The sequence below is a fragment of the Phaseolus vulgaris genome, chromosome 2 (genome assembly GCF_051622355.1).
Source record: "Phaseolus vulgaris cultivar YP4 chromosome 2, ASM5162235v1, whole genome shotgun sequence".
NCBI lineage: Eukaryota > Viridiplantae > Streptophyta > Magnoliopsida > Fabales > Fabaceae > Phaseolus > Phaseolus vulgaris.
Window position 1 is genome coordinate 34898028 of NC_143499.1, and position 15126 is coordinate 34913153.

The 15126-nt window shown below is 29.3% G+C and overlaps 1 protein-coding gene across 1 annotated transcript; it reads right to left on the bottom strand.

The window, feature by feature from the left end:
• Positions 1 to 1883: 1883 nt before the first annotated feature.
• Positions 1884 to 9432, bottom strand: LOC137811637 (putative clathrin assembly protein At2g01600). Its single transcript, XM_068613440.2, has 15 exons — positions 9047 to 9432; positions 8872 to 8941; positions 8669 to 8766; positions 7343 to 7481; positions 7097 to 7224; positions 4901 to 4993; positions 4732 to 4782; positions 4261 to 4326; positions 4111 to 4176; positions 3929 to 4009; positions 3748 to 3828; positions 3406 to 3576; positions 3254 to 3335; positions 3051 to 3172; positions 1884 to 2441 (listed from the first exon to the last, which is right to left on the bottom strand). The coding sequence occupies exons 1-15, from the start codon at positions 9134 to 9136 to the stop codon at positions 2088 to 2090; spliced, it is 1692 nt and encodes a 563-aa protein (XP_068469541.1). The 5' UTR covers positions 9137 to 9432; the 3' UTR covers positions 1884 to 2087.
• Positions 9433 to 15126: the final 5694 nt, after the last annotated feature.

Consider the following 15126-nt stretch of genomic DNA (forward strand, 5'->3'; position numbering starts at 1 on the left):
TCTCTCATTTCTTAATCAAATAACTTCTTCTACATTGAATATATAATTTCATATATTTATTTACGAATATTTTTTTATTCCTTTCAAATAGTACTATGAAAATATAACTTTCAATTGTGAACTGTGATCCAATAATATACTGAGGGTTTTTATTTCGAAAAACTGAATTTTAAATTATTTTCATTTACATTTAGTTTTAAATTTTGTGTGCATTAATTATATCATTCCTAAATAATGTGTTGATTCAGCTATAATTTTAAATTGTTTCTTAATTTTAAGGATTCGTCTCTTTAATTTATTTAATAAATAAAAATACTTACTAATAATAATTAAAGTACATACTATTTTAATTTATTTTTATATATAAGTTTCAATTAAGTTTAAAAAAATATGTATATTATACACTAGATAATTATTAATTTGGTGGCTTTAGGTTTCCACAGCTAGTTACTTGTATATTCAACATTAAAAATATAATGTCTACTTTTAAAAACCAAAAGACAAAACATTGCATCTAAGATTGATTTGCACTGGCATTCTAGTAATATTATGGTCTAAATGTCCACTTTTTGAAAATGATCATAACACATGTTTGCTCACTGATATTAAAACATTTCGTATTATTTTTCTTCATTTCTTTATATATATTAATTTCAAATGATAGTATGTTAATATATTTTAAAAATTCCATTGTTATGATAATTATTAGAAAATTAACATATTTACTATGTACTAAAAAGAGGCATTTTGTCTCTATGAACGTGAAAATTTAAAAAATAACAAAAGTCAGTCATTTGCCTAATGCAGTAAATGATATGAATGGTTTGAATAGTGAAATAATTATAGGAATGGATTAGAGAAATAGGGAGGGAGTTATATAGGTAAAATAAAATATAAAAATTTGGGCACCAAAATTTCATATTTCTTTTATATACAGTGATAAAATAATAAACTGTGATTGAACAACAACATTAAACTCTACAATTTTACGAGCCTTTTCTATGTATGGATGCAATGAACTTAAAAAAAAGCAAATATATTGTTAATGGAAGATTGGAAAGAGTTGGATCTTTGACCTTTAGGCAGCAAAGGTAGATTAGAAATAGTGGTTTTTTGTTTTCTTTAATTTAAAAACTTAGGATTCTGTAATGATAAAAAAAGAGAAATGGTTCCTTAAACAAGAAATAAAAAGAGTAATGAATAGAAATGTAAGGTACATATATGGTAGCAATGATGAGTTGTTGAAAGTGGAAGAGTGTGTGGGACAAGGTCTTACAAGTTCTTCTTCTACCTACCTATCCTCTCTTATTTATCATCTTTTCTTTTCGACTCTCTTCTCCCTTTCCCACATCATGCCATATATATATATATATACCACACGTACACTACTCATATCAATCCCTTCATGCTCAAACTCTTTCATCATTCAACTTCAGATAACACTTAACTTTTCCTTTTTTTTTCTCTTTTTCTTATACCACTCATGGGAACCTATACTTTTCTTTTTCTACATATCCTGCCATTTCTGAAGACTTGATCTTATAGATACAGATAAATTTATATATATATATATACACATACACCACCTAATATATGCTCTAAAGTAAAAAATATCATAATAATATAAGATATACATTTGGAATTCAAATGTTGAAAAAAGTCAGAATCATTGGCATTGATTAGATATGAGAAAAAGAAACAATCCCAGATGATTCAATTTTAGTTCCCTCCCCCTAGTTATAAACAAGAAACTTCATTTGCAGCAGTTAAAGACTTAACAGTATGATGCATTATCTAATAATACAAACCATACAACCACACAATACTGGATTATATGAACATGTGTAAAAGTATTCCATTCCAATTACTGGATTTGGGAAATGTTAAAAAAAAGCGATCCCACCATTATGTATATCATAAAATGATCAATACATTGTGTTATCTCGATTTTACAAGGCACAACCCCTCTCATTCCAGAAAACATCTATAACTAGCAACAAATGAGAAACCCATGTTACAATTTCCTCAAAACCAACCCAACTTGATTGATTAAATACATCCTCCTATCTCCAAAAAGATATGCATTCTTATAGCAAGCCTGTGCTTCCAAATGGATTGTTCTGTGGGTGAGAAACAGGATTGGGGGGAAATGCTCCAAATCCTGCATCCCCAAAGGGATTTGCTGGGTTCATCAACATATGCTGCTGCTGTGGTGGCTGTGACTGAGGCTGAAATGGTTGGTAAGGTCCAAAAGGATTTGCTTGATGGTGCATTGCTGCCATTTGGACAGCAGGAGGGGGAGGGACGCTGTTTGATAAAGCAAATGGATCATGCACTTCAAATGGATTTGGGGCTGGTGCTCCGTATTGTGGTTGTTGAGAAGATCTGTATGCCGCTTCATCGTATAAGCTATTAAGAGTGAGAGAGTCCAATCCACCAGCCTGACATTCAATGATCAAAATATCAAACACAGCTCAATTAGACATCTCATCATTCACTGTGGACCATCTACACTTATGTTCATCAGGCAGTTAAGCTAAATACGTATGGACCCTATACCCTATTGGTGTCAGAAAAAAGCCTACATTCACAGATCAAACGTCTCGTGATAAAAGATTCATAGCGGATCTAAACAACCAAATGACATGTACCCTTAGCTCCTGTTTGTAATGCATATGTTTTAACAGTAGATTAACACCAAATCTTATTGATGATAGTGCCATCAAATAATTTATTGAACAATGTAATCTTCATTGGTTACTCGGTTGAATTATGAGATACTATTAGGTTTATCCGTGGTAAATATTACCAATATAAATAGTTAAAATATTATAGCTTAGGAATCATATAATACATTGACTTTGGGAGCATATAATAGAGTGGAAACTAACTTATTGATATGAAAGTTCCTTTGTGATCTATACTTTACTAGATGTCGGCCAATAATCAACAGCGAATTTATTTTTACGTAGTTTACAATTCGAAACTTTTCACAGTAATATCAATGCATATATATTAATAATCTAGAAAAGGTCACGTGAAGGTCCTACCAATTGTCTCTCATTTGCTGCCGAAATATCAGTACTTGGAGTGCTGACCAGGGCAAGCTCCCATCCAGTTGGATCAAAATCTTTTGTTTGAGCAGAAGTTGAGTTAAAAGCTGATGTAGTGCCTATGAGCACAAAACAGTCACATTTCGGAGGATGAGCAAAACAATCCACTAAATGTTGCTAAGCAGAAAAATATAACTCACCGATTTCAGTGGGGACTATGGCTAGGGCAAGAGCATTTCTTTCCTCTATGAGTGATGCATCAGGCGCATTGTCATTCAGTCCCTGCAACAAGGACAGAATAAGGAAAATAAATCATAAAAAAAACATATACCTTGGGGATCCAAAAGCCTACCAGCAGGTCTCCAGTTTCAAAATTGTTATGAGATGGTGGTGGTGGTGGATGAGGTGCGGGTTCAGAATCAGAGACAACATTATTATCAACAGGAACTGGTGGCTCCTGTTCTTCAACAGATGGTTTGGTATCTTCAATTGCAAGAACTTCTGGTCTGTAAGTCAATTGTAGCTGTTGATACAACACAATAAATTAGTGGCTAGAACTAGAATGTAAAAGAAAACATGGAAAAATATACATTGTTGTCCAACCAAAATTCAGCTAAACATAATCACAACAAAACCAATTTACAAAGGAACTGTGACACCTACGCTCGGCATAAATTAAATAAACGATACTAACCAATGGTTCACTTGGAACTGTAACCACTCGTGGTGCCTCCTTAATGTACTCTTCCATGGTAGTAAGAAAAGATTGTGGAGGCTAAAGAATCAACAATGCAAACAATTGGAAATCCACATAAAAAATGAACAGGAAAAGCTATTTAAATCAAAGTATGAGATTGCAGTAAGCGTAGACATACCTCTCTTAAGGCAGGAAACTGAAAATTCCTAGCAAGTTCCAACCCTTTGCAAACATCATAGAAATCAGATAGACTTGCTGCCTGCAGCAATTTGGGTGTTTAATACAAGCACCACATCATGAAAGTAAAATGAAAAAGCCAAGTATTTAGCTTAAAGTAATAAAAGCAGCAAAAAATATCACCTGTTGACCTGCACGTTTGTAAGCTTCAAGGGCTTTGATAGCTTCGTGTCTGGGCATCTCAAAAAACTACAAGGAAATTATTATTTTTCAGTATATAACACGTTATTTAAATTTGATACTCATTGCATAAATAAGGATAGACAAATTTACCTTATCAACAAGATTGATAATGCCATCATTAATAGCACAATAAATCTTGAAGCTCTCTTTCAGTACCTAGAATGAACAAAAGAAGCAAGATCAATATCAAGTTGGTCATCAGTTACATCAGCCCCAAATTAACAACTATTTACTAACAAGGAATCATTTAACAATGATGACAAATTGTTGCCATGCTGTTGTTCCTTTCCTAAACAGAGTTTATTACAGAAACAATTGAAATCAGTTCCAACTATTAACAACCTAATATTTATGATAGCCTCAGTCCCAATCAAACTTCAAAATTCTAACCCAACATTCAAATTTTAAAGTTTAATCCATATAAATAGAAATCAAAGAAAAACTTCCATAACTGCAAAATCAACATACTAAGAAACGTTTTATATATTGTATCTGTAAATTCTATATCCCTGAGCCAATTACAAAGAGGAAATTTAGATCAAGAGGAATAAATGCATATACCAGAGCCAAAGCATATTGTATCACATAATTGCTAACAGCTGCTCCCTCTGGCTGTAAAATCAAGCACATAATCACTTTGTTTTATCAGAAAAAAGTACTATTATAAAAGATCATTAAAACAAATTGATATAAACTTGTCAACTTAAAAAAAATAGATACACAATTTTACCCGGCAACCAACAAGACGATGCAACAGCTGCTGCAAAGCAGGCAACTGCTCCAATAGCTCATCACTATCCAAATCCCTGGTCTTGCTGTACCCCTACTTGAAAGAACAATTAAACATGAAGACCTTGAAAATCAAACACAATATAAAATATCCAATAAATCCATTACTAAACATTCAGAAGTTTTTAATGTCAAACAGCAATGCAAGATAATTTAAATAAAAATGTGCACAATTCCAATAATGTAAATAAAAGTATTCAATTGAATTTCTTCCACTCTAATCAATTAATCTTTTTACAAAGAAAAGTAAAAACCAGAGATATACAGATAGCAAATTAATCCAAGGTCCTTATACACACTGTTTGGAGATTTACGAGGGAGTGCTTGACACAATTTATTTTGTCTCTTCTTTTGTCTTCTTCCTAAGGTATTTTTCTTTCCTTCATAGACTAGTTTTTTTTCATTCTTTACTACTACTTTCCTATTATTTATTTTATTTATTTTATTTATTTTTAAACAAAGGCAATGTTTTATTTACGATGACTTGGAGAGTAAACAAATGTCAACAACACCACCAATTTCTTCTTATGACTCCATCTATGTATATATGAAAGAAGAAAAAGATACATCATCATTTTATGAAGTTGTTTATAATGTACAAACAGATAGATGGACTAAAAGTTGCACCCCTCTCAATTGCATGGCTCACTCTTTGAATCCTTGGTAAATTTATCCTATCAATTCTCATCTTTTTAATAATTTAGATGTGTAAATCATTGGAAAGTTACTAATTTTATAATTTTTTTTTCTCCATTTGCACTTATAGGTATTATAGTGAAGAATGACTTCAAGAAACTTCAAATAGGATCCCCACATTAGGAGGAAGAGATTTCTAGGGAGAGGAATAAGTGTTTGAAAAAGTTTTTAGCAACTAGTAAGGAGAGAAGAAAGGTTGCACTTGAATATGCTGACTTCTCATCAAAATCAAATAACTTTAATTCATTTGACTCAATTGGAGATAGGTGGATATAGTATCCTAAATCTTGGTGGGTGATGCATGGTTATTCTGAACCTCTCCTTCAAAAGCTAGCATTGAAGTTTATTGTGCAACCTTGCTCATCATCTTGTTGTGAAAAAAATTGGAGTACGTATTCATTCATTCACTCATTAAAAAGAAATAGGTTGAATCCTAAAAGAGCAGAAGACTTGGCTTATGTGCATACTAATTGATGACTTTTGGCCAGGAAAAGTGAAGAATATAACCAGGGGAGCACTAAGATGTGGGATGCATGAGATGACTTTTATGATGTTGGAAACCATAGAGTGGCAGCATTATCTAGATATGGAAGTTGCCTTATTTACAAATGATGCTCAAGGAGGGGATGGAATTGATATTATTCCTATTTCTAGGCAAATAGGCAATTAGTAGTGACTTACAATTTCTATTTTATGTTTAGCAATGTTTAAAACTATAATTTGTAATTTCTAGTTCATATATACATTTGAGTTTAGTATATTTAGTATATTCAATTTGAATAATATTTAGTATTGATTTCCAATTTTAGTATGGTTTTTAAAAAATTACAATAGCAATTATTTTATTTTGTGAATTATATATATATATGCATAAATACACACTTCAACTATATCTAAACATATTATATTCTATATTTTTCAAGATGATACGAATCGCAGTATCGGATAAGTGTCATATCTGATACTCATATGCATCATAGCACAATGGAATAAAGAAGAGAAAAGAGTGATTTTATTGCTTGACTGAAAAATAAACAGAACAAGCAGAAAAATCTCTCATCCAATGATTTCCCCTTATTACAACTGAACCACAGTTTTGTTTACCCAACGTTAACAAATCTAAATGCCACTCCCTTCTACCCCTCCTTCCATTTAAGTTGAATCCCTGTCCCTCCAAGTTTCAACCTCTCTAACTAATCATACTTGGAAACCTCTAAAACATGAGTGAAAATTCACACACCCACACAAAGGACTTCTTTCTTGCCAAAACCTTGCAGTTTCAAGATAAACATTTCAAGGGTAAAAAGATAAACCAAATATTAAACCAAGAATCCCCAACTGTCACATGATGCAGAATAAGTTGGGTACTATTTACTAGACCAGCAAATGCTACTAGTACCAATAATCCCAAAAGAGTACGATAGATGTTTATTGATATTACCTTCTCCTGCCCTTGGGCAGGTTTGGGTAGACGCTCAGCTTCAATATCATACTTCAGAATCCGAAAACATTCAAGTCTTTCTTCTAAAAATAGTGCATAAGTACGTACCCAGGCAGAGCAATCCCAAGCTAAAAGCAAATAAAATTATACGAGAACAAAATTAGATAGTACAGTTAGAAACCTAACATAAGCCCATATGAAAGTTAAAGAATACAATATAAAGATGATAGGGTAAAAAAAGTTAACCAATTGGGCTAGAATCATCCTTGAAATTCGAAAGTTGGAGAATCCGTCCTCTTTGTGAGAAATTCAGAAGTTCTTCTCTAAAAGTAGGATCACCCTCCCTCAATAACCTATGGATGACTATCAGTGTTTTCAATGCCACCTGTGAACAAGCCAGATGGAAGTGAAATATAAGCATTCCTACATCTACATCTATATATACATGTATACGCATTATACAACAATAATGAGAAACTGATGTTAAAAATACAGATACAAAGAAAATATTTGATGCTCATAAAACTGACATTGCTTAGACCTAGGCATAAATCGAGTAAATATTATATGCTCAATTGATGAAAACATCTTAGAAAAATAACTAAAACCATGTTGGTGGTATTTAGGACTTCCATTAAATTAAATGAACAAGAATTTCCCATGTTTCTAACCAGTAATTGAAAAAAAAAAATGAGAAAAAAATAATGGCCATTTTGTTTTATGGAATACCATTCTCTCCCAAACAACTATAAAAATTAACTACTAAGGGGGTATAAAAAAAACTTCAACATTTCCATCACCAAAGTTTAATAACAGGAAAAAAAATGAAAATAAGGTGGCTTTTATGTAGCTATTTGTGAAAACATATAAACTGAAAATGAAAATAAAAAAACAAAGCAAATTCTGAGCCTGTGATCACTGCTTGCTTGATCCTTAAATAACATGTGAGAAAAGCAGACACTGACAACCTCACAACATGATGGGAAATACTGAATACAATTTCTTGGCATATAATAATAAACTTATATGAGAAACCATCTAAACCAGTGGCAAGTTAAACAAAATGTAAGGAAAATGCAGTTTTTAGCACTAATAAGAAATGGAATTATCAAACAAATTGGATCCACTATCTCATCCTCAATCAAAATGGATTTGAATTCAATCCTTCGTAAAAAAAATCTTTCAGCATATGTTGTCATGTAGGCCACATGCAACAAGTCATCATCGAAATTCAGAAATAGCACAAATCCAACACCAGACCATTAGGAAGGAGGATCCAAATAATCATTAGTTTTACATTCATGACATCCGCAATTTCACATCATGAATCCGAATAAGAATTTGACAGTGATGAACTACTTCCAAATTTGACACCAATCTCTATTTTCTCTTTTCCTACCAAGAGGAATATAAAAAACAAGAAATGCCAGAAACCTAACAACATGAACCCATAAAGTAAATAAACAATCCAAGCCCAAGAAAGCACATGCAAACAAATCACCGAAAATTCAAACAAAATCAAATTGCACATCAATCAAGCGATCACATGAACTATGTCATCATCAATCCTACCGTCCAATTTCGCGTCTTCGCCAACCGCCGGGAAAGGGCGTGAATACAGTAAGCAACATCGGCCCTTGGTCGAACAGCAGACGTGGCAAACAGAATCTCTACAACAAAGCCGTAAAAAATTCAACTTGATGAACATCATCTCTCCATGCCAAACCAAAAAGAAGATCAAATAAATTCGGATCTGAAACCCACAAATCACTCACTTCTGAGGTGCCTCTCTTTGGGGGGACACTCGACGTGGTTCGAAGCTTTGACTATGGCAACATCCAAATCCTAAAATTGGGAACGAATGAATATCAAAGAAGCACCCCACATAAGCAAAATTGATATTGATATATAAAATGAAAGAAAGATCCTATCTTTGGAAACAGTGATTACCGCGTAATCGCTATTGACATGGGCAAGACCCACTTTGGTGGTGTCCTTGATCGCACCGTAGGCTCTCCTCCAAGACTGAAGCGTACCCATCTCCGATCTCTCGGGTTTCTCTCTCTAACGCGTGGTGGGTGTCGATCAAGAGAGAGAAAGTGACGAACTTCGATCGGAGAAATCCGTAAGACTCAGCCCAAGTGAAGAATCAAATCCAATTCCGACAACCTTGGCTTTTTGCGGCCCCTCCTTCGCTGTGAATCATCATCGTTTTTTCTTTTTTTCCTTTTCTTTTTAATAACTCTCTTTTTTTATAATTATTATTTTATTTTTATTTTATTATGACGATGATGATGTAGTATTATTAGCATGGGTGGGTGTCTCAATGCTGCAATAATTGGTAATTAGTTATTGTTAACTATTTGCAATGAAGGACATTGAATATGATGGAAATGAAATTTGTTATGAAAGGGAGAGAAGTAAATTTGTAGTTGGCCTCATTCCACAATCACAACTCAACTGGTTATTCTTCAACTCCAAATTATTTTCATTATCCAACTGCAGATATATCATTAAATTTTCTTCAAAATTATGGGATTTTATTAAATTTTAAAAGAGTTCAATTGTTGCATTTTACAGTAATTCTAAACATTGTTGTAACTAAGTTGAATTTTTAATTACAATGTTTTAATACATATGAGTAAAAAGTAAAAGTATTATCAAGTTCAAGTTTTATAAATGAAAAAAACATTTGGTACAGTTTAGTTTAGTTTTTCTACAAATTAAGGATGATAATTTAGTTTTCTATGATATCATGCAAATCCTATAAAAAAAATTGATGAAATGTAAATTTGGTATTTTAAAAATGATAATTTATAAAGTCACAAAATTTGAAAGTTGTCTGTACATTCATTCTGTCATAGCTGACAAAAAAATCAGACTGACTTGACAATACTAATAAAAGGTTTCACAGCCATCCATAACAAGGCTAAATTAGAGAATTTCGTAATATTGAGAAAAATATATCAAATTTTAAGTATTTGTTTTTTATGTATAGACAAAAATATTTGTTATTTTTTTATTTTGATAAAGAGTACTTCAATGATCATTAAATATAAAAAAAAAATATCAAATATATTTAATAATTAAATATTTTATAATGTGTGCTTTATTTTTTTTACTAAAATCTACATTATTTTTTCAGTTCATGTTAATAGAAAAGCATCATTAATTATGATTTATTTTTTAATTAATGTTAGTTAAAATATTTTATCACCTCATATCATCTAAAAGAGTTCTTGGTCTAAATTTCCATATTTAATAATAAGAAAAGATTTAACCAATTTCAAAAAAAAATAACAATAATTGGTTGATAAAAAACAATTTTGAGTGACAAATGATTCAAATATAACCATGAAGCATATTAATAGAAAAATATTGTTAAGATCAATAAAAAATAATTTATTGACATGGATGATGAAAATTTTAATAAATGTTTCTCAAGAAATAATTTTGATTTAGTTTAGTGTAAAAATAATCTCAACAATATTAATAAAAATAAATTTTATTAACATTTATAGAAAAACACCAAATTACATTAGATGAAAAATAGTATCATAACTTTCCATAAAAAAAAGGTATGGCTAACATAAAAAAAAAAAAAAAATGATTTCAATGTTAACCAAGAAATCGATGGGATAACTAATTTTGATCAATGTGTTGATACAAATCAACCTCAATTAACATTAAATGAAAATAATCAGTATTGATGTTGATAGAAAAAGAAAAAACTTATTAGTTGAAGAAGATGAATTAATTATGTTGATAGAGCAAATAGTGACTAATGTTGATTGATAAATAATATTAGCATACATAAAAATATTAATTGTTGGAATAGAAATTGAAAAATAATATTTATGTAAGAGCAATTGAAATTACATATATCTCTAAGTTAAAGCTTAATGCAAAGTAAATGGAACTCAAAGAATTGATACAACACTTATATATTCAATTAAAGGTGGATCTTTGTAGGTAGCTACTATTTTGTAAGTCACAAATAATTTCATCAAAGGTTGTTTAAGGCAAAAATTTTAATTTAGACAAATAATCCAATCTTATTTCATGATTTTGCATGTTGTGCGTTTGGGTGAACACCTTGATTTTTTTTCCCAATGCTTGATCATTTAGACCACGACAACATCATTAATTTTGATTTGTTCAAAGTCATCAATGCTCTTTTGATTAACAACTAAAATCAAATGTCAATAGTTGATTTTTGTGACTTTTTTATGGTCTCTAATCTAGTACTTGTGTGACCTTGTGAAATAGTTGAACGAATATCAATTATGTTATATGGTCATTGTTATAGGGATAAGTCATCCAAAGTAAAGTATTGTTTTGGTGAAAATAAAAGGGTTAAGGTTTGTAAAAGAGTTTGTTATAGGTGGGTTTATAAGCATTATAATTTCTTTAGTAGATATTATAAACATAGTGTACATTTCAATGATGATATTGAAAGGAAATTGGGACTTCGAAACAATCATTAGGGCTACATAAACATAAGTTAATATCTTGCTAACATCATACATAGTTAGATCGGCATTTGTAACTTTAGGTTGACGGTGATACAATTTCTTCAATGTTATGTCACTGGGAATACCTAAATCAAATTGGGTTTTTTTTTTCAAATAAAGAAGGTGCACTTGAATGAGACCCTAAGTAGTTTAGGAGAAGTACATTGAAAATGAACACCTTTCTCATTTTGTATGATCTGGCCATTTGTATACACAGTCATGAGATAAAAGGCTAAAATAGTTCTTAGTATAAAGTTGAATATTATGGGTATAAGGATGAATTTTTTGTTTAGGGAGAACAATGAAGTTCACACAATAGTTTTAATTTCTCATATGATTGAATAATAGTTGAGTGACAAATAAACATGATTTATGTGCATTCTTAAATATATTGATCAGATAAGCATGATAGACATACTATATTAAACTCACCTCGAACGAGACATTCATGAAATATTAGGTGATGATGATATATTAGATAGTTTTGATTAGTGTGTTATGAAAAAAAAAATGTTTAAATAACTATGCTATTGTCCATTTGTTGAGTGAAACTGCAATTATTTTTGTTACATGAAATGAAAATTATTTTGAAATGTCATACAAGTAATGTTAAATGTTTTTAACATATTATTAAAATTTGTGGTATGTGAAGTTAATAATGAAAAATCATTTCATGTTTAATAATATAAATTTAATTTAAAAAGGTTATTTCAATATACAAACTCTATAGGTAAGATAATAGATATTGAATTAAAAATAGTAATAAGATGAAAGATATAAATTTAAACTTTTATTGATGAGATAATTCTAAATATAGCACATGGAAGAGAAGAAATTTAAAACAATTATGTGAAATGGATGTTGGAATAATGTTAACAATATTTCATACAACTTGTTTCAATTTGTTAGTTTAATGATTCTGAAATTACTTTAAATTTATAACTTTATTTAACTCTCTATGTTTATGCTATCACTTATTATATCAATCCAATTTAACCAAATTCTTAACATGCAAAATGAATCACTCTCCATTTTTTTCTTTTTATAATTTTCTTCTTTAATTTTAATATATATTGTTAAATTGTTTAATTGATTCATTAATGTCTGTAAGTGAACAAATTTAAAGTATAGGTTTGTAAATATGAAAATTCAAAAGACATGAAAGACATCGTGCATGTCGATAAAATTGTTAAAAAACTTAACCACCTAAAAAATAGCTTGAGAGAAATTTAAAATGTAAAAATTGATGAAATAGTTATTAGAAAAAGTAAGTCTAAGGACAATAACTACAATGATTTTTTTTAAGGAAGCATGACATACGGTTAAGACAATTACCAACTTTTAAGCGTGATGTAAATATTTTATCTTTTTTTTATCTTCTTTAATTTCTTAAATCCATTACTACTTATTTCTATTAAATATATTATATTTTTTTTCATCACAAAAATTGAGAATGTCAAAATTTGTTTATTAATTTTTTTAATTGGAGATCAAATTATTTGTATTAATATAAATATACAATTGTATGCTTAAACCCAAAAATTTAAACGTTTTCAAAAGTATTTGTCTAAAATAGTTAAAAATAAATAAAAGTCTTAATTCTTTTAAGTTTCGTAAATTTAATATTTTCAATTGAATCCCTATTAAATTTTCTTAATATAAAATATTAAAAAAATAAAAATCAATTGAGGTTGTATCATTTAATTTTTCATTAGCTGGTTGGATGGTTGGTGTGCTGTTGTCTTCTCCTATTATCTTGCTTACCATATTACTTGATTTAGTTATTATATGTAACTGTCTTAAGTACGTATTAAATAAATCAATTTTATTTTTCTCTTTCTCCATATCTTTCATTTATTTTATTTTTTTAACATGGTAGCATGAGCCAACTTTCTTGACTCATGGTTTCTTCTCCCACTTCTTCTTCAAATGTTCTTCTCTTTCCTCTCAAAATGGTTTTTCTTCTATTCAACAATTTACAATTTCCAGTCTCAAACTTGACGAATATAATTTCATTATGTGGCGTCATCAAGATCTTGCCACTATCCGTGACCTAAAACTTTTGCTATATTATATATAAGAAGATGGTAAGAAATTAAGAAATGGTAATTCCTTATTCTTTTGTATATGAAATATATATGTGTACGAAATCTCCAAATTACAAGTTAATGGTGATCTACTAATCATGAGATTCTATCATTATCAAATTAATTACGTATAATTGTATATAATTGCGTATAATTTGATAATTATTATATCCTTATTAATACTTGCAATCTTTTGAAACAAACCAAATTCCACCTCAATTTTTTACTTTTAAAACTTTAGATGATTTTCTTCACGGTAAGATAAGCTTATCATAGCCTGGTTACTTGTTTAACTGACAACACAAATTCTTACAAAAGTTGTGGGTTTAAATACTTATTCGCAAATTTGAAAATGTGTTAAGAATGTGACATTTTGTGGTTAATATAAAACGGTAACGTGGTTAACGTAAAATGAAATTTGATTTTTATTAAAAGTGTTGAATAATAATAAATTTTCGTTATCACTTATATTAATGGTGATGACTACGTTAATTTCTTTCTCGATATTGTAGTAAATGATGGGGGTAGAAGTCATGGAAAGCATGATGACAGTTATCGAACACATCTTTAAATAAAAAAAATAAAAGTCACTTGTAATTTTACATTAATGACAATATCAATTTATACTCACTACAAAAGCTCATTTTTTTTTATATAAAAACAAATAAAAGAGATGGTGAGACAACATAAGAGTTATCCTATTAAATAAAATTAAACAATAAAAACTGAATGAAAAATATAAAACAATTTAGTTTTAAAAAATAATAGAAACTCAATTGAAAATACATAAATTAATATAAATTTATATAAGAGACTTAAAAATTAATTAAATCAAATTAAAAGTAATTAAACAGTATCAGTGATTGTTAAAATCCTTTGCATCAACTATAATTAACAATTAGAATTTGTAAATGTTAATAATTAAGTTAAAAGCATTGTATATTTAAATGTTTTAAATAATATAATACAGAAAAAAATATTTTTTAACTATTTTTATTTTTTTAATATAAAAAGAAAACGTAGTGAGACGGATCTAAACAAATTAAGGAACTAAAAATATTAACCGAACCTATTAAAACAAGTCTACGCATCAGGGGAATCCTTGCCACTAAAACTTAATTGTTAATGTACAGCTACTAAAAAAACTCAACCAAACAGGTTTATGAAAAACATTTACACGCATTTCTCAATAAGAATTTCTAGGAAAAATGGAATATGTTAAATTTTTTAAGTTAAAAATAAAAAATATAAAAATTACACAAAAGTTTATACAGAATAATTTATATACAAACTAATTTTAATTTATAAAAAAAGGTTAATTTTATTTTTTTTCTATTAACCTGATGAGCATAAGTTGAATGGACAAGAAAAAAGTGGTAGTGGATGAGTGTGATATAATCTGAAATCCACACATTTAGTTTTTTGTCAG